The sequence below is a fragment of the Lissotriton vulgaris genome, chromosome 7 (assembly GCF_964263255.1).
Source record: "Lissotriton vulgaris chromosome 7, aLisVul1.2, whole genome shotgun sequence".
Classification (NCBI taxonomy): domain Eukaryota; kingdom Metazoa; phylum Chordata; class Amphibia; order Caudata; family Salamandridae; genus Lissotriton; species Lissotriton vulgaris.
The window spans coordinates 249,776,168-249,801,451 of record NC_141695.1 but is presented as its reverse complement, the minus strand read 5'-3'; the positions used below and the strand labels follow the sequence as shown (position 1 = coordinate 249,801,451).

The following is a 25,284-nucleotide window of genomic DNA, read 5'->3' as shown; positions in this document are numbered from 1 at the left end:
AATGCGGTGCTGGCAGGTTGTGGTGAAGGTGACAGAGCCGGTCGCGGCGTCCATTGCGATTATGTTGCAAAGAGAATTCGGTGCAGGGCATGGGGTCTTCTCGATGCAGTACAAGCAGCGGCTCGGTGATGATCATCCAGACAGCATCGGTGAGACCAAGGTTTGGGGTGCATGCCGAGACAGTGCTCAATGCGGTGCTGGCAGGTCGTGGTGCAGGTGACAGAGCCGGTCGTGGCTTCCGTCGTGATTATGGTGCAAAGAGATTTCGGTGCAGGGCGTGGGGTCTTCTCGATGCAGTGCAGGCAGTGGCTCGGTTACGCTCGGGCAGACGGCGTCAGTGAGACCAAGGCTTGTGGTGCAGGGCGAGAAGGGGCCCGATGTGGTGCTGGCAGGTTGCAACAGAGCCGGTTGGTGGGAATTGGTGCTGGCATAGCTGGACAGCTGTGCATGACGTGGCGGTCACGGGTGTCGAGCCAGCAGTGATCGTGTTGGTGAGACCAGGCCAGCGAAATGAAGCTAGGTGGTGATGGCTGTTGTGTCCTCTCGATGCGGTGCAGGCTGAAGCTTGGTGGCGATCGTGCAGAAGGTGTGGGTGAGACCAAAGCTTGTGGTGCAGGGCGAGATGGTGCGACCTGTGGTGCCTTCCAGACACAAGGCCAGAGTCGGTTGCGGTTCCCTCTTCTCTGTGGCAACTGAAACAGCGGTTCCAGGAGAGGTACCCAGAGGTTGGTGAAGTCTTTGCAGTCCCTGAGACTTCTCAACAGGAGACCAGCTCAGTTTCAGGCCCTTGGAGATACTCAGCACAAGTAGAGAACATTTGGTCCAGTCAGGCATAAGCAGCAGCTACAGGCCAACCCAACAAAGCAACAACACAGCAAAGGGGCAGTACTCCATCTGGCAGGTCTTCCAGCTCTTCTTCTTGGTACGTTCCTTGATTCCAGTGAGTTCTAAAGTCTTAGGGTTTGGGCCCCAATATTTATACCAGCAATTCCTTTGTCCTCTGAAGGCAGAGGGTTCTGTCCCTAGTCCAAACCAGATTTGGTCAGTCTTGGAGCACTTTGTTTACAAGACTCCTGCTTTTCCTTTGACAGTGTAGGCCAGGGACAACAGACGCACCACAGGAGGTGGAGCCAGCATTGTGGGAGGCAGGTGCAGCCCTATTTAGACCCAGGTGCTACTCCTCCCGTCCATCAATGTGCAGATAGGTCTATTCAACCCTGTGCTGACTCACCCTGTCTCCTGAAGTCTCCCCAATCCACTGTCACTCACAAACCAGACAGACAATACACAACCTCGCAGAGGTAGGCTGGATGGGTAGACAAGAAGATACCTACTTTCTAAAAGTGGTATTTTCAAACACAGAATGGTAAATCCATCTTCAATAAAAGATGCATTTTATCATTCTGAGTTCAGGCATACTAAACTCGAATTTCTACCATGTTGCCTGAATCAGTTAGGATTATAGGATGTTATAATCAAACTGCCCACTCTGGCTTAAGGGGAATCGGTAGCCTTGCAATAGTGAAAAATGAAGTAGGCTGTAATTCACGTTATGGACATGCCACACACACCAGGTTATGTCCTACCTTTCACATACAATGCACCCTGCCCGTGGGGATACCTTGGGCCTACCTTAGCAGCGACTCACATGTAGAAAAGGGAAGGTTTAGGGACTGGCAAGTGTGTGCACTTGCCAAGTCCACATCGCAGCCCCAGGCTGCACTCAGGCTCTGCTATGGCAGGCCAGAGTTACTCTTTACGGGCTGTTTGCGTGGGTGTCACAATCCAGTGCTGCACTCCACCAACAGCATTTGATTGATAGCCCCTAGCACTTGCAGTGCACTTTACTAGGGACTGACACATAAATTAAATAAGCCAATCATGGAAATACCAAGCCTTAACACATTTTACAACAGGAGCACTTGCACTTTACCACTGATCAGCAGTGAAGAAAGTGCGCAGAATCATTACACCAGCAAAAACAGAGTCAAAGCTGGGAGGTCAGAATGCAAAAACCAAGGAGAAACATGCAAAGGGATGCCAAGTCTAACAGACTTCAAAAAGAGAAAAAGGCAAAGGAGAAAAAAAGAAGAAGATAAATAGGCAGAAGAGAAAGGCAAAACAAAAACGGTAAAATAGAAAAAGGCTGACACCCACCAAGCAGACTATCGGAAGAACAGGCTCTTCCACTAGACCACCAGGGATGAGGTACAGGCAGGTGCCTGTGGGCGGAGAAGGGCCTTGAACACATACCTGGGTGACAAGAATTCGCTAAGGGCAGTGCCTTAACGGTGGAGCTGCATGAGGGGGGAGCAGTTAGTCTGATCAGGAGGTTAGAGGTTATGCACTTCCTAGTGTGCAGCTGTCACCATTGAGTTGGGGTCGGGGGAAGGGTGAGCAGCTGGGAGGCAGGTGGTAGGAGTGGGAACATGCTAGGGGTGGGGCTTTTGGGCAGCAGCTGCAGGAAAAAAGGCAACAGAAGAAGGAGAAAAAATAGAAAAAGATAACGGGGGAAAAAGGCAGAAGTGAAAGGCAAAGCAGAAAAGATTCACACCCACTGAGCAGACTAGCAGAAGAGCAGCCTCCTCCACTAGACCACCACGGATGAGGTGCAGGCAGGAGCCTGAAGGTAGAGGAGGGCCTAGTCTGTAGGTCGTTTCAAACTGGATGGATGCGTCTCAGCTCAAGCTTAATGGCGCAAAAACTGAGCTCATGATATTGGGCAACCCCCTTAGCTTTAAATCCATTTCGATGTGGCCAGTTTGTATGGGTCCTCCTCCGGTCCCTAAGTCAGAAATCAAAAGCCTGTGCATCTGTTTGGACCAGGATCTGAACTTTAGGGTACAGGCCAGGAATATGGCAGCCATCTGCTTTGGCCTGTTTAGAATGGCCTGCACAGTCCTCCCTCTCCTCGACTTTTATGCAAAAAAATTACTGGTCCAATCACTTATACTTTCCATACTGGACGATGGTAATGCACTATACCTGGGTGCCCCCACCACAGTGGTTTTCAAACTACAGTCTGTTTAAAACAGCGCTGCCAGACTTCTGACTGAGGCTACCAACAGACAATCGGCGAAACCGGCACTCATCTCCCTTCATTGGCTCCAAGTGCAGGAACGTATTAGATTTAAGGCCCTGCACCTAGTGTAGAAATTCATGCAGGGGAATGATCCTCTTATCAACTCAGCCATGATCCATCCCTACAAAGCTAATAGGAAAGTTAGTCAGATGAACTGCATCTGGCCGAGGTCTCAATAAGACCAGAAGTGGTGGACGGCTCTTCTCTTATAAAACTGCTAAACTCTGGAACTCTCTGCCACTATATCTTCGCATAGTTCCCATTCATCTTGCTTTCCGTAAACAACTGAATACCTATCTGTTCCTTAGTTCTTTTTGCCTCTCACGTGTTGGTCCGAGCTCTGTGATGCTCCTGGGTAGCCATGCGCTTTATAAATGTTTTTTCTTTCATTCATATATTCATTCAACACCCAACTGGCTCACAAGAAGGCACTAAGGGCAGTGCCATGACGGTGGATCAGCGCGAGGGGAGAGATGTAATTCTGACCAGCAGGTCAGAGTCCTTGCTCTCCTTGGCATGCAGCGGCCACCGTTAATAGGGGTCGGGGGAGGGTGAACAGCTGGGAGGTGGGAGCGGGAACCTGCTTTGGGGGAGGGGACACGGGGGCAACAGCGGTGGGGAAAAAGAGAAAAAGGCAAAGTAGAAAATAGGCAGAAGAGAGAAAGGCAAAAGAGAAAAGCAAAAGTGAAGAGGCTGACATACACTCATCGGAATAGCAGAAGAGCAGGCTCTTCCACTAGACCACCAGGGATGAGGTGCAGGCAGAAGCTTGCAGCTGGAGGAGGGCCTCAAACACCTACCTGGGTCACAAGGAGGTGTTACAAGGGGAGAGCATTCATTTATATTTTTTCATATTTTTAACTATTTAAATAATTTATTCACATTTATATATTTTTGCTATGTGGTTTTCTTTCAAGTCCCTACCTCATTATTGTCTATGGGAGGATGTTGCAATACCATTGGTTGGTCATCTGTGGTGCTGAACTTACTATTGTTTCTTTTAAGCATTTGACAACATCTGTAAAGTTATTGAAAAGTGTAAGAGTAAATTACACATATAAATTATTCAGAATTGAAAGTTACCTTTGTGAGCTAAATATCTTTAAGGAAATGTTTTAATATGTGTTAGGGGCGGGGAACATCCTTTACAATGCAAATTTTACCATGCAGTGCTGTTACAACGCAGGTTTACTACGCATAACATTACAACGCATTACACTGGGGGGCGCTCTAGGATAAGGAATACATTTAATTTACTATCCAACACCTTCCCTAGTGACCATGGGACTGGAGTTAGAATAGTAAATTAAACTATTCACTATCCAGCACACCGAAGTGTAATGCGTTGTAATGGTATGCGTAGTAAAACCTGCGTTGTAACAGCATGCGTGGTAAAAGCATGCGTTGTAACATCATACATCCGTTAGGGGCCGTTATTTCTTCAAAATGCAGAGAGAATGATTACAAATATTGGATGAATATTACATCTTAGAGAATAACAGACTCTAAAAATGGATACATTAGTATTGTGTATATATCTGCTAGTGCAGTTCATTCAATACACCAACTAAAAAAGTGTATGCATAAAAAACACAAGTGAATGAAATAAGAATAACAAAGGTCACTTTAATTATCTGAGGTAAAACGATAAATTATTTGTGCATAGCTGTTTTTTGCTTTGACAAAGTTGTAAGTACGGTACTGTTAACCAATGGAATCTCAAATTACAAAACAAAACTAAGGGCCTAATTAGGATGGCGGTCGGACTGCCAATCCATTTGAAAAAGGGATTGCTTGACTACAAGTTGGTGGTCACACAGTCCGAATAAGGATGCAACCGCCACCAAAGAGGTCACAATTAAGCGTGAGCGAAAAATCCATTCCGCTCGCGGATTTCGCGGATTTTCGGTAAATCCACAATCCGCGAACTCCCGCGAATTTACCGAAAATCCAATAATCCGCGAGCGGCGGATTTGGGGGGCAAAAGTTCAAGCCTTCAAGCTTGAAGTTGTAACTATTTTAGGATGGCGCTGGCAGCTTGCCGGCGCCATCCTAAAATAGTTACAGGATGATTGCTGTGATGCTGGATAGAGGCCTTTGTATCCTTGACTTTCACGAGCGCAATCCTCATGCTGTTCCTGTGACCAGGAGCTTCTTTCTCTTGATCTGCTGTTCTGATTGGTCTCTGACCTTTTATACACACAAGAGGCATGATTGTGAACTCGCATGGAAGCCCCGCACGTTTGGTCCCGCTCACACACTCGCGGTGTGCACCATCTTCCTGCCATTTACCCACTATGATGGACAGCTCAGCTCACTCAAGGGACCCCTGCGCCCTTCGGGGCGATTGCATAGTAACACACACATGGTCGCTGGAACTAGTTGAAGCTCAAATTCAGTGACTCATTCATCAGCCCAAAAACAATAGTGAGCGTCGTCGAGGCTGGGCAGGTGTGCCTGCCTTCTTTCCAAATCTACCGTCGAAAATCAGCTGTGATGCTGGATAGAGGCCTTTGTATCATTGACTTTCACGAGCGCAATCAAAATCCGTAAAATCCGCAAATTCGTGGATTTTGAGGATCCGCGAATCCGCGCATCCGCAAATTCGCGGATCGTGGATCCGCGAAATCCGCCCATGCTTAGTCACAAAGTTTGTTTTATGTACCGTGGTGCTGCAGGCTGCAGCAGCTGCTGCAGTGCATAAAATATGCCTGAAACATATCCCTGCACTACATGGCAGTCACCATGCGGTGCCTCCCACATGGTGCAGGGATATGTAGGGGGGGCACAACCCAAAACTGAGCCATGGGGGTAAGGTGGGCCCGCTACAGGTCCCCAGTGTCCCTTTCCACCTGCCTTTTCATGGTGGGTTCATCTCCATGAAAGGGCTGGCAGAAAAGATTATTGTAATCCCTACGGCGGTACCTGACAGGCACCACCACCATTGTAGACATTACGCCTCGTTGGTAGGTGGAAAAAGTTATTGCGATGGAGGTGGGACCACCATCGACATTCTGTCAGTGGCGGTCTCACCATCATCATAATCGGACCCTAAATGATGTTCAGAAGTCTCTGATGGGTTTATATATTGCCATGTTACCCTTTTCTAGTAGTGACTGCAATCATTTTGAAATATATTAACTGTTTTGAATAGCACCAACTTTTAGGGTTCTCCTGTTTCTAAGGATTCCCCTATGTTTTACAATGAGAAAACCGGGGCAAAATGAAATATATTCAAATTTTGCCAGGATCGCATAATTTGACCAAACCTTCTTTCCCTTAAGCATCCTGCTGTATGAGAGATACCTTGTTGATGACATGCTTTTATACACAACAATTGTCTATTGACACTTGAAAGTGCCCCCTTATATTTTTATATTATGTTATTATTATTGTTCCTAGAAATAAATTGAATTTTTAGGTACCTTGTGCACTTCTAGTAGAGCCCGATCTAGTGCTGAGTAATATGCATGCATGACAGCATACTATGTTCGGTATTCTGATGGTTCAATTGAGTGAATGCCAATAGTTTTAGACCCACGGACCACCATGTCCTTTCAACTTCCACTTTACAGGCTTGTTATTTTCATTTTTTGTTGTATTCATGTTTTTATCCTTTTGATCCCCAGATGGCTTTTCGGTTCTTTGAAAGGTACGAACATGCAGAAATTTACCAGAAGTACATGATTCGTGCACCCAAGGAGGTGCACAACCTCATCCTCTCCTACTTGGAAAAGAAGGTAGAAGGACAAAACAGAAATGTACTGTTTAGCAGTGTGTTTAAAATGTGCAGGAATTAAAAGTGCAGTGCATTGCCTGTGGGTGTTTCTTGTGGGAAATGTCAGATCCACCTGAATGTTAGAAATGGGGTTTCTGGTTCGCTAGGGCGTACGCCTTAGCCAGGCAGAACCCACCACTCTAGTCAGGGTAAGGGAGTTACACACCCAAGATAACCCCTGCTCACCCCCTTGATTCCTTTGGCCGAGCAGTCAGGCTTATCCCAGAGGCAATGTGTAAAGCATCTGAGCAACACACATGCACACACTAGTGACACACTAGGCACAACACAAAAGAGACTGCATGCAGGTTATATCTAAATAGCAGTTGTATTAAATACACTTAAGAACACATTTAGACCATCAATCACTGTATTGCATGTAAAACACTTTTAGACCACATAACAGAGATCACAGCGCCACTAGGCAGTTGTCATGAAGATGCACACAAAAACACATCAGACCCATTGTCACTTTGTATTATAGGTAAAACACATTCCTACCACCACTCACATAAATCGTTTTGCCACTAGGTACTTGTCATAAAGGGGCACCTGAGGTCATAAGTCACTTGTCAGTATGAAAATAAAATTATTAGACTGATCACGGTGATGCTAGGCACTGGTCATCAAAATGCACATAAAAACACATGTCATTTTTCCACAGGCAATGGTCATAAAAATCATAATACAGTAAATCATGTGCCTATGAGTAGCCCAAGTCCTGAGAAACATTACGGCCACATTATGCCTATCATCACAGCGCACCGAAGTGTAGGCTCCTAGGCTGTACTTGTACTCACAGGGATGTAGGAGCAGTGTATATACACACCTACATCGGGGTTATGAGTTAGCCCTCTCTCTTCAATTCTAGTTGGGGAGGCCTCCGTTGAGGACTCTCCCCAGAATACTCCACCAGAAGCAAAATCTGGGCGGTTTGAAAACAAAATACCCCTGGTGACCGGGTGACCTCCTTGAGTCCTCTGGGGGTGGAATCATGACCCGGCAGATGCTCACAACCCTGTGGTGCAGCCTCCTCACTTACATAGACTGTAAAGCCCTCCGAGCAGCTTTACAGGTGCGGGCATCCGGAGCACCACCACCAGGTTGCGAGCCCTCCTCAGGACTCTGATGTGAAAGGCACAAGTCTCCTCTTGTTGGCCTGGTACGGAGGGGCGGCGCCTTCCTCCTTTGGCGTGATCTGGAGGTGGTCCTCTGTCTCTACCTGGTTTCCGGCTCCCTGGCAACGCATCAGTGCCGGCTGGTGGTGCTGAAGTCATGGTTGGTGGTTCTGTTGCTGTAGCAACAGTTTGAGTATGGCTCCGACCACAACTCAGAGGTTGCTGATGTACTCCTCCTGACCCTTGCTGCCGCAAGGGGGGCAATGCTTGCCCCTACATCGGCCTCCTTGTCCCTTGTATTTCATTATCAGAACATGTCACACACCCTAGTACATGTCCAGCTTTTCACATACACTTCACCCTGCCCATGAGGGTACATTGGGCCTACCATAGGTGTGCCTGGCATGAAAGAAATGGAATACTTGGGCCTGGAAAGTGGATGCATTTGCTGGGAGAACATGGCAGTTCACAACAGACACTACAGTGATTGGTCTGATTTACATTTGAAAGGCTACTCAACCAGTGCTGCTAGCCCACTAGTAGCATTTGATTTACACGCTCTGGCACACACCGTGCACTTTACTAGGGACTGACCAGTGAACAAACTATGCAAATCATGGACAGCCAATCACATCACAATTTACACAGAGAGCATAGGCACTTTAGTATTGATCAGAGTGGTAAAGTGTCCAAAATCCTATAGACAACAAACTTAGGGTTCGAAAAATAGGAGGCAAAAAGTAAAAAGTTTGGGGATAAACCCGGCAAAAGGGCCAGGTCTAACAAACCTGATCAAACGGGCAAATATAAATACAGAAATAGTTTGTTTTAGACTTTACAATGCTCGAAAAGTTGGGGGCTTTTGAGTAAACATTGTTGGTTTGAAAGACTATACAACTGTTTAAAAAATGTTTCAAATGTTCAGATAAACAGATGTATTTTCTTTGTATCAATTACTCTGAAAAATTACCCCCTTTAAAACTGTGTTGTAGTAAAAGTATGTAATGCGGTAACAAAAAGTTAGTAGAACATAAGACAAATATGAGAAATTATGAAAAGTTATTGCTTTTGTTTAACAGGAGTAGTTTCCGAATAAACTTATTGATTAAAGATTTTCTCCTGGAATTCCTGTTGTAATACAATTGAATTTGTTAAGCACAGGAGAGGTCCCATCAAGAGATGCCTTTTCTTCCCAGACAGTACAAATGCATGCAGCATTACTGATATCAATGGTATTTGTGGGACTGGGCCCTAGTGTTGTTCAGTGATCACTTATATACCTACATTGAAAGGGGCATACAATTAATGAATTAGTCCTTTTGAACTTTTTTTCTGGATGTAAACCTATATTCTCAAGGTTTTACTGAAGGACAGATCGTCCAAGATATGATTGGCAAACATCACAGTATTACATTATCTAGAAAATGCTGGGTGTATTACAGTCTCACCACTTGTAATCATGACTCAGCCTAAAAATCCTAACTCCGGACAAAACTGTAAAGGGGGCCTAAGGATAAATAGGAGCAGATATAAACAAAGAAAAGCCAATATAAGCCTAAATGGACCTGGTGTTGTCTTCCATGCTTGGGACAGAGTGAGACTTATATCTGCACTTAATGCAAAGACATATACCATGGGTGCACTTTACAGACTTTCTTTAATAATTGGGCCCCTAATTTGGTCTGGCGTTGACTATACCCTTTGGCATTTATTAAAATTCTGGGGGGCGTGGCCTGGCAGTTCAACATGGTGGATGCACGTTAGCGAGTACCCGTAGCCCTGCAGAATCTGTCAATAATACTGGCGCATCAGCTCATTAATATACCTCTCTGAAACTGCACAGCTCCTTGCCTTGCTCTGCTGCCACCCGAGACTGCTTTGAAGTCACCTGCTATAACGTGTTAAGCAGCCTTCATCGAAACTGAGGCCTAGAGATCCCTGGCCTCGGGGAGGAAGATGCATCAGAGTGGGCAGCGCACTGCCATGAAAAGCCCACAACACGTTCAAGAAGAGATTACGGCTGTGCCATCCATCCCCAGTGGAGAGGGGCGACCCTTTGATGGTGTTGGGGCGACTGGACTGGGGATGAGGGCTGCTACTGCCGTGATTGACGCCCGCACCTAGATCTCGGTGACCATATCAGGCTGTGGCGCTGGGTGGTCACCCCAGGACCTGTGCTGCAGTGAATGGCTGAGGCGGTACCCCGACCGCAACTTTCCAGCTGGGAGTTTGCCTGCTATGCGACCCCTGATGGTTGGGATCTGTGGCCCGTCATAAACAGAGAGCAGTTCGACCGGAGTTGCAGGCCGCCTTTGCCCTGATTGATGCCATACACTCAGACCTCAGCAGCCATTTCGGCTGTGGTGTAGCCAACTTGGGGCCAGTGTCGCTGTAGACATCTGAGGTGGGTCCCCACACTAATCCTACTGCTGGTCTTGCCGATGCACAGTCCCTGACCGGAGGGACCCAGGGCCAAATACGAGCTGATCGGTGTGGCTGGACCAGAAACGACAGAGACACAGGTGAGAGCCCTCTATCTCACCCCCCTCCCCTCTAGCTCCTCTTTTTGCTGGGACTGGGTGGAGTCCCGGGTGAATCTGGTGGTGTGAGAGGGTCCAAGTCAAGCAGTGTGGTGCCCAGCGTGACTCAGGGGGTGCCTGTTGAGGGTGATCTCAGATGATGAGAGATTTAACCCCTTCAGGAATATATCAATTTATCTCCACAACTCTGGGTGCAGACACTGGCACTATTGGGAGACTGGAACAGATCACTTGGGCTGTGGCGGCTAGGATGTTGTGCTCACTGAACAGCCCTGCACTGCTTTCATGAACTCTGGCTCTCCTACACAACACAGGCTCCTTGCGGTGACAAAGATGTGTCCTGGGCAACCTGTCTGTTGCCAATCCACACTGAACTTTGAGGTTGGGGATCCCCAAACTGGCGGAGAGTGGGGACTGTAATCCTATGTGTCCTGGATCCACTCTTCATGGAGCTAGAGCACAGGGGTGAGACGAGATACCTGCAGAGGCGGCTGAGCTAAGCCTTTTGTGTAGCTTGTGTGTGCAGTGCCCCCCAAATACTATCTCCCTCCTCCCACTGGTCTGGTCTGGCCAGATTCATCTACCGTATAGCGCCATTATGTGCAGCTGGGCACACGCAAAGAGGCTCTCCCTCAAATCCTTAAAGGATGACCAAGGATAAAGTGCCCAGCGCTCACTCAAAGCAAAGATAAATACACCAGCAATATGGCCAAGGCACCCAACCCTGGGGACCCGCCAGCACCCATGCCAGATAATGCTGCCTTGTTAGCAGTCATCACGCAATTTAGAGATTGGTTGGAGGCCAAGATTGGTGCGGTGGGCCGAGATGTCATGCTACTCAGGCAGGACCTCCATAATGTGGTGCAGCGCATTACTGAATCGGAATCCAGAATCTTGACGGTCGAAGACAAAGTAAATACTCTTCAAAAGAAAGTATGCACTCTAGGGACACACAGGAAGGGCCTGTAGATGCATGTGGAGTATGCGTAGGGATGGGCCAGAAGGAATAAACTCTCCTTCTTGGGACTTCTCGAGGGCTGTCAGGGAGGCGGCATGCAGGACTTACTTACGAAATGGTTGACAGACTGGCTTCCACTCAATTCAATGTGTCCCTGCTTCAAAATTGAACATGCAAATTGGGATCTTTTGCAGAAACCACTGCCGAGAGCCTGTCCCAGACAGATATGTCATGCTACAACAAGCCAGGCTGAAGGAACCCCTTACCTATACCTCCATCACATAATGATCTTACTGAACTGCACTAGGTTAGTTCAGCAGTGCAGACAGTCTTTTATGGGAGCTAGGGTCAATATTCCCTGCTCTCCCCGGCCTAACTGATGTGGTCCTACCAATCGCGGACACACCTCTTCAAAACACTAGAGTAGGTGTTCAACTGGACAGATGAAGTTGTGAAACTCAACCTCCCTACTCCACATAGGATAGACTCTGACTCTTTTTCTGGGGTCCCCAGTCATAATCAACCCAAGGTCGCCGACAAGTAAATGCTCCAGGTTGTGCTCCAAGAGAAGACCAAAGACTCAGTGCCAAGCCATGTCTTTTCTGGACCGGAATCAAGCATCCTAGGACAGGTATCTGTCTATTAGCCATCTTCATTCAGGATAGCTTGACTCCAGTGGCACAGTGAGCACGGACCCACGTCTCGGCATACCCTTCCCACATAGGGTGAACAGCAAAACACACAAGGTGATGGACCGAATGTTGCACAATGGAAATAAATTCACCCCCAGTCACAGATCTGGGTTTAATCCATCGTTATTTTGCTCACCAAGCCATCCCAGTTCAGACATGGTCATATGCAAATCAGTCTTGGCCCTGTGTCTCATGGAAACAGTCCAGCCAGAACTACCAAGCCATGTCTTCCCTGGACCGGAATCTAGCATCATAGGGGCGGTTTACGGCTATCAGCCATCTTCAGCCAGGATAACTTGACTCCAGTGGCGTAGTGAGCACGGGACCCATGTCTGGGCATACCCTTCCCACATAGGGTGAACAGCAAAACACACAAGATGATGGACAGAATGTTGAACAATGGCAAAACATTCACCCCCAGTCACAGATATGGGTTTAATCCATCATTATTTTGCTCACCAAGCTCCCCAGTTCAGACATCGCCATATGCAAATCAGTCTGGGCCCTGGGAACAGTCCAGCCAGATCTGCCAAGCCATGTCTTCCCTAGACCGGAATCAAGCATCCTAGGACTGCTTTCTATCTATCAGCCGTCTTCAGCCAGGATAGCTTGACTCCAGTGGCGTAGTGAGCTCGAGACCCACGTCTGGGCATACCCTTCCCAATTAGGGTGAACAGCAAAACAAACAAGATGATGGACAGAATGTGGCACAATGGCAAAACATTCACCCCAGTCACAGATCTGGGTTTAATCCATCGTTATTTTGCTCACCAAGCCACCCCAGTTCAGACATGGCCATATGTAAATCAGTCTTGGCCCTGTACATCATGGGAACAGTCCAGGCTGAACTGCCGAGCCATGTCTTCCCTGGACCGGAATCAAGCATCCTAGGACAGGTTTCTGGCTATCAGACGTCTTCAGGCAGGATAGCTTGACTCCAGTGGCGTAGTGAGCACAAGACCCATGTCTGGGCATACCCTTCCTAGATAGGGTGAACAGCAAAACATACAAGATGATGGACGGAATGTTGCACAATGGCAAAACATTCAATCCCAGTCACAGATCTGGTTTTAATCCATTGTATTTTGTTCTACAAGCCACCCCAGTTCAGACATGGCCATATGCAAATCAGTCTTGGTGCTGTGCCTCATGGGAACAGTGCAGCCCTAACTGCCAAGCCATGTCTTCCCTGGACGGAATCAAGGATCCTAGGGCCGGTTTCTGGCTGTCAGCCATCTTCAGCCAGGATAGCTTGACTCCAGTGGCATAGTGAACACGGGACCCACGTCTGGGCATACCCTTGCCACATAGGGTGAACAGCAAAACACACAAGATGATGGATGGAATGCTGCACAATGGCAAAACATTCACCCTCAGTCACAAATCTGGGTTTAATCCATGGATATTTCGCTCACCAAGCCACCCCAGTTCAGACATGGCCATATGCAAATCAGTCTTGGCCCTGTGCCTCATGGGAACAGTCCAGCCAGAACTGCCAAGCCATGTCTTCCTGGACCGGAATCTAGCATCATAGGACCGGTTTCTGGCTATCAGCTTTCTTTTGCCAGGATAGCTTGACTTTAGTGGCGTAGTGAGCACGGGACCCACGTCTGGGCATACCCTTCCCACGTAGGGTGAACAGCAAAAAACACAAGATGTTGGACGGAATGTTGCACAATGGCAAAACATTCACCCCCAGTCACAGATCTGGGTTTAATCCATCGTTATTTTGCTCACCAAGCTCCCCAGTTCAGACATAGCCATATGCAAATCAGTTTGGGCCCTGTCTCTCATGGGAACAGTACAGCCCGAAATGCCAAGGCATGTCTTCCCTGGACCGGAATCAAGCATCCTAGGGCCGGTTTCTGGCTATCAGACGTCTTCAGCCAGGATAGCTTGACTCCAGTGGCGTAGTGAGCACGGGGCCCACATCTGGGCATACCCTTCCTAGATAGGGTGAACTGCAAAACACACAAGATGATGGACAGAATGTTGCACAATGGCAAAACATTAAATCCCAGTCACAGATCTGGGTTTAATCCATCGTTATTTTGTTCATCAAGCCACCCCAGTTTAGACATGGCCATAGGCAAATCAGTCTTGGTCCTGTGTCTCATGGGAACAGTGTAGCCCGAACTGCCAAGCCATGTCTTCCCTAGACCGGAATCAAGCATCCTAGGACAGGTATCTGGCTGTCAGACGTCTTCAGCCAGGATAGCTTGACTCCAGTGGCATTGTGAGCATGGACCCACGTCTGGGCATACCCTTCCCACATAGGGTGAACAGCAAAACGCACAGGATGATGGACGGAATGTTGCACAATGGCAAAACATTCACCCCAGTCACAGATCTGGGTTTAATCCATCGTTATTTTGCTCACCAAGCCATCCCAGTTCAGACATGGCAATATGCAAATCAGTCTTGGCCCTGTACCACATGGGAACAGTCCAGCCTGAACTGCCAAGCCATGTCTTCTCTCTGACTCTGTGAGAGTCGGTCGCTCCCCACGCTCCCTGCCTGGATACCGCTGCTTGGCGCTTGGCTCTCACTGCTTGCCTGCTACAATATTGCTGCCTTGGTATCGTAGCGCGTGTGAAGATTACACGCTAAGATTTGTGCCTGCTATTGTCATTTGCATTTAATTTTGTGGCGCTCGCATTGCTGGAATTAAAAAACTTAATAATTATTGCCTGATTGTGCTTCATCTGTGTGCCCCAATTTCGCCCTGTTTGTGCTTTGTTTTCATCAGCCATTTTGTTTGTTGTGCCTCGTAGCTGGCCTCATCGCCCCGCTCCCGCCTCCCAGCTGCTCCTCCCACGCTCCGCCCCCCTCCACTATCCTCTTATGACAGATGGTTTTGCACGCAGCGCTCACGCGCAGCGGTCGCGCCCCATGCGCGCCGAAGGTGCGCCAAAGGTAAGCCCGTCTACGCCTGTCCGCGCCTGGACCACACCCAGCGCCATACACCTTGGCCCCCGCACTTCCCAGTCCGCCTGCATTACTTATAATGCCGCTTCCCTCTCAATTCAATTCAATTCAAAAATACTTTATTCGGATTGCAAGAAATCCATAAAAGTCACACATTACATAAAAATACATTTTAAAATAATTACGCAATTTCCATAAATAGTTAAAAACTGCAGTTGTTTACCAAGCATTAATGTAAACAATCAAAATCAGTTATTAAAGTGCATTCTGATTTACTAAAGTGCTATTGCAAGGGAGACTTTAAGGCACATAAACATTTCAGGGAGATTCCATGGATTTTCGTGCAGAGAAGATGACTTTCAGAAATGAGCTTACACGAAAAATCAGTTCATCATTTTCTAATTTTAAAAGCATGGAATATGATTGATTTAGGGAAACTGGTCTTTGTTTTTTAAAATATGGAACTAAAAACCACTTGATGTATTTCATAAAGAATTTGCAATGAAAAAAGAAGTGTAAGTCACTTTGACTACTGTGTCCATCGCAAGGGCAGGGGCGTAACTCATTTCCAGAATTCATCGTGCTGTGGCCCATTGGAAAACAAAGTGAATATTTTATGATTCCAGCTCTTAAGCGATATAGTAACGACCTTTCCCAGTTGGTCATAGGGAGTCTTAGATATAAAGGGATTTGTTGTGGAGATAAGTCGTTGTTTATGTTGTTCACATATGATTTGACAGTTTGTTTTTGCAATTCTATCTCCAACCTCTTTTCCCTGAAGAGGGCATAGAGTTCAATTTGTATATCCTTTTTGTCCGTACTCTTGATCTGGGAAGGATCGTTAAAAAGATGGATTTTGCCAATACTGTCTAGGCTTTCCTTTGTCGCCCGGAGCCACGGGATGCTCATACCTTTGTCACAGGTTAGACAGTCAGACACAATTTCCTGTGTTAAGGTAGCACGGTCATTGGCCCAAATGGCCAGCCAAAATATTACAGGTCGCGTAGCAATAAAGTCAGTTATGTAAGGCAAGTTGAGTTCAGCATGGCAAATGTACCCGGAAGAAGAGATTGGGGCTCCAAGCAGTTTTCTACATAACCGGTTTTCTTCTATCTGCAGGCTAGATGGTCTCACTATCCCCCAAATCTCAGCGCCATAGGTTGCTACCGGGACACATTGCAGTCTATATATTTTCACAACTGCCTTAGTTGTTTCTGACCTCTTTGGCCGAGGCAAGGCAAGGATTGAATTTATGGCCTTTGAGAACTTGCCTGTGGCGTGGGCGAGGTGCTCACTCCACAGGCCGTTCGCAGCAAAGACCATACCTAAGTAGGGGAATGATTTGGTAGAGTGCAACTTCTCTTGACCAATCGAGATGGAGTTGAGTTTTTTGACCCCTGGCCCACAGGTCATAATAAACGATTTTTTAAAATTCACTTTCAAGTCCAGATTCCCCATAAAATGTGCAAAGCTCTTAACCAGGGCACGAAGGGCATTCGGTGTTAGGCCCATAATCACCGCATCGTCGGCATACAGGAGTGCGGGTAGCAGGTTCCCTTGGATTTTCGGGACATCAGTTGTCATCTTTTTCAGGGAGTCACTCAATCCATTTATGTAGATGATAAACAGCAGGGGTGCTAAAACGCACCCCTGTCGGACTCCTCTTTCTACCTTAATTGCCCCTGAGATTTCACCCTCCATTCCAATTCGTACCTGGGCTTTAGTGTCCGCGTGTAGGTAGGCTAGGAAATATACCAAGGGTTCATCAAGGCCATAAGAGAGAAGTGTCGCCCACAATTTCGACCTATTCACTAGGTCGAATGCGGACGACAAGTCCATAAAAGCTAGGTAAATGGGGGAAGCCCTGGCTATGGTGTATTTGCCTATTATAAGATTGAGATTCAGGCATTGTTCTGTTGTCCCGACCTTGCTTCTGAAGCCCATTTGACATCTGTCCAGCACCCCTGTTTCTTCGGCCCAATCGTTCACTCTATTATACAGCACCCGGCCCAAAATTTTCAGGGTGTTGTCTAAGAGTGAGATGGGCCTATAATTTGCAGGGTCAGATCTTTCACCTTTTTTGTAGATAGGCACTATTGTGCTTGTGGACCAGGTGTCAGGGATGGCGCCCATCGGTAAACAATTGAAAACATTGACCAGAATAGGCCCCCAGAATTCTGGTTTATGTTTAATTAAGTCAATTGGGAAGCCATCCGGCCCTGGCGCCTTGTTCCTGAGGATTTGATTGATGGCCAAAACGACCTCCCCCAGGGTTATGTCTAGCGGGCTCAATTTGCCATAATTGTAATCTTCTGTAGAAGCAGTAGGGTTAGCATATATTTTGGAGAAATGTTGCTCCCAATGCTGGCTTGAGATAGTACAGCTAATTGGTGACAACTGTTTCCCCATGTCCCGCATCTTCCTTACGGCGGGCCAAAAGGTTGCACTATTTCCCACAGCAGCGGAAACAGTTAGTTCATTCCAATGTTCCTCTACCATGGTGGCCTTCCTTGTCCCTATAGCTGTTTTATAGGCTTGCCTGGCGGACCGTACATCTACTTGGCTCCTCGGTTTAGAATTTAGCGCCCTACGAAGAGCCTTATTTGCCGCTGAACAGCAACTGTCGAACCACCTAGGCTCGTCATTATTTTTCCTATAAGGGACTGTCAGGAGAGTCTTAATAACATGACACAGATTTGCAAAGTTTTTGATTATCCTATGGTGGTTCCCATCGGTAAGTGAGCATGAAACAACTATTGATTGATGATTGCTTATGATTATGTTCATAATGCGTCCGCAGTCCACCCCTTTCCACTTTAGCCTTAAGTTATCAGTTGATGGCACGATATCTCTTGCTCCCAAGGTGCGGGGGGGTGCTTGAATCGGGCCCAGTCTTAAGCTGAGTTCCAATGCATTGTGGTCTCCAAAGGCTGTTTCTACAACTCCTGCCTGGGTAACTTTATCTAATAATTCCACAGACGTGAAGATGTAATCTACCGTGCTGGAAAAATCTCTCCCTCTGAAAGTTGGGATGTATGCAGTTTCACTATTTTTGCATGTATCCATTATATTTAGCAGGGTGTGTGTATTTATAAAAATTTTCAGTTCATTCCCGCGTTTGGTGGCCCTATCTGATTGATTTGTACCTGCTTTGGTTTTCGCCAATTTGGCATTAAAGTTTCCAGCTAGAATAATCCCATTATTTGCACGGTTTTTGGCTGATTCGGTTATTCTTGTAATGTTCTCGAATAGCTCTATATAGTTCCTGTTAGGGGTCGAGTGAAAATCGTTATTATAAAAGTTAATCAAGTATAACGATGACCTACATGTAAACTCGATTATTTGAATGTTTGGGCTTTTAGTTGGTATTGATTTGATAGCCCCCCCTAGAGTTATTCTGAACCCAATCAGCAGGCCTCCCACGGGGCGTCCGAAGACTGACTTTTGTGCACTAATACTATAACATTCATAACCCTCTATAACTGTTTCAGAAGTAGCCCATGTCTCTTGTAACATTATTATGTCTCTGTTGGATATGAATTTTAACCATTCCTGGTCCAGCACCCGTTGTTGGAGACCGGCTACATTCCAGCTGATGATCTTTAATACGCTATTAGGGTTTTTATGAGAGTAGGGATCTGGGGGGTTGGATGTTACGAGCCCTTTAGTGTTACCAACTACTTGATCTTCTCTTGCTAGTGACAACCTCAAGCAGTTTTGGGCCAGTTGTGTACTTGATCTCTCCTTATCGTACACCTCTATATTTTTAGTGAACTCAATGGGACAACCCTGTTTTGTTCCCTCCAGTTCAATGTTCAGTGACCGAGGTGATGGTGGGAGTCAATCAACCATCTCGAGGGTGCTGAATCTATTGAAAACTGGTATTCCCCAGTAGGCATCTCTACTTATTGTGTTTCTTTGAGGATATCTAAGGTTATCTTGCCCCCACTCACCCCAGTTGTTTCCCACGTCTTTTTGCCCCACCTGGCGCCAGTTTCCCTCAAAGGCATGGTCGTACTGGTTGAACCTGTCAGAATTCCTAGATGGATAGAAGAAAGAGAGGTGCCTTGTCTCTATACCTTCACTGTACCCCTCACTTCTCCATGAACAAATATGTTCTACCGTGCGTGGGTCATCAAAGTTAACAATCACACAGTCGCCATTTGTTTTCTGTGTTTCGCGGCCCACCCACGGTACTCTTCTAACTGTTAGGATTTTACTCCTACAGTATGGGGGTAGGGGTCTGTTATTATTTAGCCAAAAACTGACTTTGTTTAGTAGGGACCAGGTAGATTCTTCGGTACTGTCTGATATCTCGGGGACTCCCGTCATCACCACTACATATGGACTTGATCCAGGGGGCAGATTAGCAGGAAATCTTCCTTGATTTCCTTTGTTCCTGTCCTTATGATTGCTAGTGATGCCCCCCTTTGGTTGTATCGGGTTGGATTGTTTCCCCTGTGGGTTTGTGTTTAAGGTGGGTGGGTTCGGTTTTTTCATAACTCCCTTTGGAGGTGGGGTTGGCTTGGGTGTATTACTAGGGTCTGTGGCTGGTTTTTTCGCGGCTTGTCCCGAAGGTTGTTGAATATGTGGTTTGGCCACCACTGAAGCTGGTATACCTTTAGATGGACTTTTAACTAGGGCACTTAGTACGTTTAGTTGTTTTCTATGTTCCCTAGTCTCTTTTCAATGGTAGCAAGATGGACAGTTATAATTTCCCCAACCTTCGTTATAAGTTGGTTTGTTGAGGAGCAATCTTTACATGATGACTCCATGATGGACGAGTCTCCTTTATGACCTAACCCTGTATTAGATTTCTTGTTAGCCTTTTTAGAATTGTTGAGTAGGCTTTTCCCCTGCTTTCTCTGGGGTAGAGGGCTTCCATTAGGTAAAGATATATTTGAACCTTGGGGCTGTTTCTGTTTCTGTATGGCTCCCTCCCTTAAACCTCGCAATACTCTTGAGGTAGGGGTTGAGTCCTCGAATGTATGTGTGGTAGCCGAATCTCGGGGAGGGGAAGAATTTGTAGCCATCAGGTCAGGATCTATAATCAGGATCGGGTCAGTAGCACGGGCATGTGTGGTGTCTGTTGTTGGAATAGAAGGTGATTGGGACTCCACAATAGATGTTATGTGTGAGCTCTCGGGGAGACTCATTGCTGGTATAGAATTTGTGACGAGATCCAGTTGTGTATTAAAATTATCCGTGACATCTAAATTGGGCGATTTCTCCAGACTCCGTAATGAGTCTGAGAGAAATTGCGTTACTGATAAATCCACGGTGTTAGGCATGGTGTGGATCTCTGCACTAGCACTAACTACAGAGGTGCCATCAGCGGGGTTGTTCCTATTGGGTGTATTTGCTGTGGCAAGGAGACCCAGAGAAGAACCTTTGGCTTGGGCCAGTTCCAGTGAGACTCTACGCTCCAATAAAGATATTCCGTGGTCAATCGCTTCATTGGCCCTGAAGATGAAATTATCAATTGGTCCAGTGACTTTCCCTGCTCCTGCAGCAGTCTTGCTGCGGCTGCCCCTTGTGGACATGGCAGTGTGTGTGGCAGTTAGTCGCCTAGTAGGGGCAGTGTATGTGGAAAACTTACTTGCGGAGTGTTCTGAAAACGTGAGAGTCAGTAGGGTGGCCCGTCCCGTCCTCCGTCGTCCTCGGACGGCCTCAGACGGCCCGCCCTTTGCCCGGGCTTAGCCCCGGGTGTCCCGCTCGCGTCCCGTGACGCTGGGGGCTCCTGTGTTTATGGGCCCCTCCCGGCGCGTGTGACGCGTCGGGGAACGCGCCGCCGCTGAGGCAGTCGGGATTTGCAGTCCCGAGGCGGCGGCGTGACTGGTGGCGGTGTTGTTGCCTCTGCCTGGCTCTCCTATGCTCCCGTGGTCGTAGCAGCCTCTCCGCTGTTCAGGCGCTCCCACTGGGTGAAGGTGAAGGTAGATGTCCGCTTTTGTCTGTCGTGTAAGGTTAATCCCCCCGCTTCACGGAGGGCTCCTGTGTTTATGGGCCCCTCCCGGCGCGTGTGACGCGTCGGGGAACGCGCCGCCGCTGAGGCAGTCGGGATTTGCAGTCCCGAGGCGGCGGCGCGACTGGTGGCGGTGTTGTTGCCTCTGCCTGCTCTCCTATGCTCCCGTGGTCGTAGCAGCCTCTCCGCTGTTCAGGCGCTCCCACTGGGTGAAGGTGAAGGTAGATGTCCGCTTTTGTCTGTCGTGTAAGGTTAATCCCCCCGCTTCACCGAGGGCTCCTGTGTTTATGGGCCCCTCCCGGCGCGTGTGACGCGTCGGGGAACGCGCCGCCGCTGAGGCAGTCGGGATTTGCAGTCCAGAGGCGGCGGCGCGACTGGTGGCGGTGTTGTTGCCTCTGCCTGGCTCTCCTATGCTCCCGTGGTCGTAGCAGCCTCTCCGCTGTTCAGGCGCTCCCACTGGGTGAAGGTGAAGGTAGATGTCCGCTTTTGTCTGTCGTGTAAGGTTAATCCCCCCGCTTCACCGAGGGCTCCTGTGTTTATGGGCCCCTCCCGGCGCGTGTGACGCGTCGGGGAACGCGCCGCCGCTGAGGCAGTCGGGATTTGCAGTTCCGAGGTGGCGGCGCAACTGGTGGCGGTGTTGTTGCCTCTGCCTGGCTCTCCTATGCTCCCGTGGTCGTAGCAGCCTCTCCGCTGTTCAGGCGCTCCCACTGGGTGAAGGTGAAGGTAGATGTCCGCTTTTGTCTGTCGTGTAAGGTTAACTCTCAGCCCTTAACCCCGGCCGACTCCCAAACTGCTACCATGCCGCCCCAGGAACACCCATGGACCCTTCACCTGCCAATCCTGCAAATTCGACTGCATCAAGACCCACACCAAATCCACAAACTCCAAACAGAGCTCCTACACTAACCACCTAAAGTGCATCCTGATCAACACCCGCTCAGTCCACAGACACTCCGTTGAACTTTGGAACCTACTCGACACTACATCGCCGGATGTCGCCTTCCTCACAGAAATATGGATGAACGCCTCATCAGCGCCTGACATCGCCATAGCCATCCCAGAAGCCTACAAGATTATCCGAAAAGATCGCACCAACCAAACAGGAGGAGGCATCACCATCGTCCATAAGAACACCATCCGCATCACGACTAGTTCCAATGATAACCTCGCTTCCGCCGAACACCTTCACTTCCAGATTCACATCGACCACAAAACTACACTCAGAGGCACCCTCATCTACAGACCACCAGGTCCACGCACACAATTCAGCGAAGACATCGCTGACTTCATCAGCCCGCATGCCCTCCCCTCCGAGAACTACATTCTACTGGGAGACCTCAACTTCCACCTGGAAAAGAAAAACGACAACAACACCACCACCCTTCTGGATAACCTGGCCAATCTAGGACTCAAACAACTTGTAGACACCCCCACCCACTACGCCGGACACACGCTCGACCCTATCTTCACCTCCAGAAAGCACATCTCCTTCGATCACACCACAGCTCTCCATTGGACGGACCACAGTTGCGTTCACTTCAACTACAAAAAACCCATGACCCAGAATCCCCCACTACCTATCCCTCGAAGAAATTGGAACAAAATCACCACCGAACAACTCTTCACATCGCTTCACCAAAACCCCCCCACCAAATCATCGAACCCTAACCAAGCAGCCACTAACCTCACCCAATGGATCACCCATAGTGCCGACGAACTTGCACCCTTGAAAAAGCATCTAATCAAGCAAGGCAGCAAAAAAGCCCCCAATTTCAACGATGACCTCAAGAAATCCAAAAAACTCTGTAGTACTCTCGAGAAAACCTGGAGAAAAAACCCAACCTCTGACAACCTAGCCACCTTCAAGAAAGCCACCCGCAAACACCACCAATTAATCCGATCCACCAAAAAGTCAGCATTCAAGGATCGACTTGACAACAATGCCCAAAACAGCAAGGAACTATTCAACATCATCAAAGAATTTACTAACCCCACCGCCGGCACAAACGACATCTCTCCCTTCCAAGACCTCTGCGACTCTCTATCCTCATTCTTCCACAACAAAATCGCCAATATACATAACAGCTTTGACACCCAGTCGGAAGACATGTCCACACCAACCATTTCCGATCCAACACCGCCCTCTAACATCCTTTACACCTGGAACCCAATCACCACCGAAGACACCATCCGCCTGATGAACTCCATTCACTCAGGATCGCCAACCGACCCTTGTCCCCACCACATTTTCAACAAAGCAGACTCCATCATCGCACCCCATCTCCGAGACGTCATCAACTGATCCTTCAACTCCGCTACCTTCCCGGAAATCAGGAAACATGCGGAACTCAGCGCCCTTCTGAAGAAACCCACAGCAGACCCCACCGAACTCAAGAACTATCGCCCCATCTCGCTCCTCCCTTTCCCCGCCAAAGTCATCGAGAAAGCCGTTAATATTCAGCACGCCGCCTTCCTCGAATCCAATAAATCCCTCGACCCTTCACAATCCGGCTGCCGAGCCTAACACAGCACCGAGACCGCCCTCATCGCAGCAACAGACGACATCCGAACACTACTGGACAACGGAGAAACAGTTGCCCTCATCTTACTTGACCTCTCCGCGGCCTTCGACACAGTCTGTCATAACACCCTTATACAACGCCTCAGCAACATCGGAATACAAGGAAAAGCATTGGACTGGATCATCTTGTTCCTCGCCCGAAGAACCCAGAGAGTTCGCCTCCCCCCCTTCAAATCAGAAGCTAACAAAGTCATCTGCGGAGTACCACAAGGTTCTTCACTCAGTCCCACCCTCTTCAACGTTTACATGAGTCCCCTCGCATCCATCGTGCGCCAACACAACCTCAACATCATCTCCTACGCAGATGACACCCATCTGATCCTCTCCCTCACCAAAGACCCAAACACCGCCAAAACCAACCTACACGAAGGAATGAAAGAAGTAGCCGAGTGGATGAAGTACAGCCGCTTAAAACTGAACTCGGACAAAACGGAAGTCCTCATCTTAGGATCATCCCCCTCAGCCTGGGATGACTCTTGGTGGCCAACAGCCCTGGGAACCGCACCCATTCCAACGGATCACGCACATAACCTAGGCTTCATCCTGGACTCCTCCCTCTCAATGACCAGACAAGCCAATGCCGTCTCATCTTCCTGCTTCAACATCCTACGCATGCTCAAAAAAGTCTTACGTTGGATCCCCACGGAAACAAGAAAGACGGTCACCCACGCGCTTGTCACCAGCCGACTGGATTACGGAAACACCCTCTACGCCGGAACCACAGCCAAACTACAGAAAAAACTTCAACGAATTCAAAACGCATCAGCCAGACTCATATTGGACATCCCTCGTCAAGCTCACATTTCTGGTGACCTGAAAGATCTCCACTGGCTCCCTGTCAACAAGAGAATAACGTTCCGTCTCCTCACCCACGCACACAAAGCCCTGTATGACCTAGGACCCAAATGCCTCAACACAAGACTGTCCTTCTACACCCCCACCCGCCAACTACGATCATCCAACCAAGCCCTCGCCGCCATTCCTCGCATTCACAGATCCACCATGGGGGGCAGATCGTTCTCCTACTTAGCAGCCAAGACCTGGAATTCTCTCCTCACCCACCTACGCCTGACTCAGAACTACCTCTCCTTCCCAAGCGCCTTGAGACCCCCAGTCACATATCTGAGTTTAATCCATCGTTTTTTTTCCCACCAAGCCAACCCAGTTCAGACATGGCCATATGCAAATCAGTCTTGGCCCTGTGCCTCATGGGAACAGTCCAGACCGAACTGCCATTCTATGTCTTCCCTGGAATGGAATCAAGCATCCTAGGTCCGGTTTCTGGCTATCAGCCGTCTTCAGCCAGGATAGAATGACTCCAGTGGCGTAGTGAGCACGGGATCCACGTCTGGGCATACCCTTCCCACATAGGGTGAACAGCAAAACACGCACAGTGATGGACGGAATGTTGCACAATGGCAAAACATTCACGGCCAGTCAAATATATGGGTGTAATCCATTGTTACTTTACTCACAAAACCACCACAGTTCAGACATGGCCATATGCAAATCAGTCTTGGCCCTGTGCCTCATGGGAACAGTCTAGCCCGAATGGCCAAGCCATGTCTCCCAATACCGGAATCAAGCATCCTAGGACCAGTTTCTGGCTATCAGCCGTCTTCAGGCAAGATAGCTTGACTCCAGT

General features: G+C 48.3%; 1 protein-coding gene across 1 annotated transcript in view; it reads left to right on the top strand.

Moving 5' to 3' along the window:
* The first annotated feature begins 6,711 nt into the window (after positions 1-6,711).
* Positions 6,712-25,284, top strand: part of LOC147701312 (putative methyltransferase DDB_G0268948) — a 169,438-nt gene continuing 150,865 nt past the window's right edge. Inside the window, exon 1 of the mRNA XM_086928623.1 lies at positions 6,712-6,822. Coding sequence (XP_086784749.1) covers positions 6,712-6,822 — 111 coding nt within the window. The remainder of the gene's footprint in view (positions 6,823-25,284) is intronic.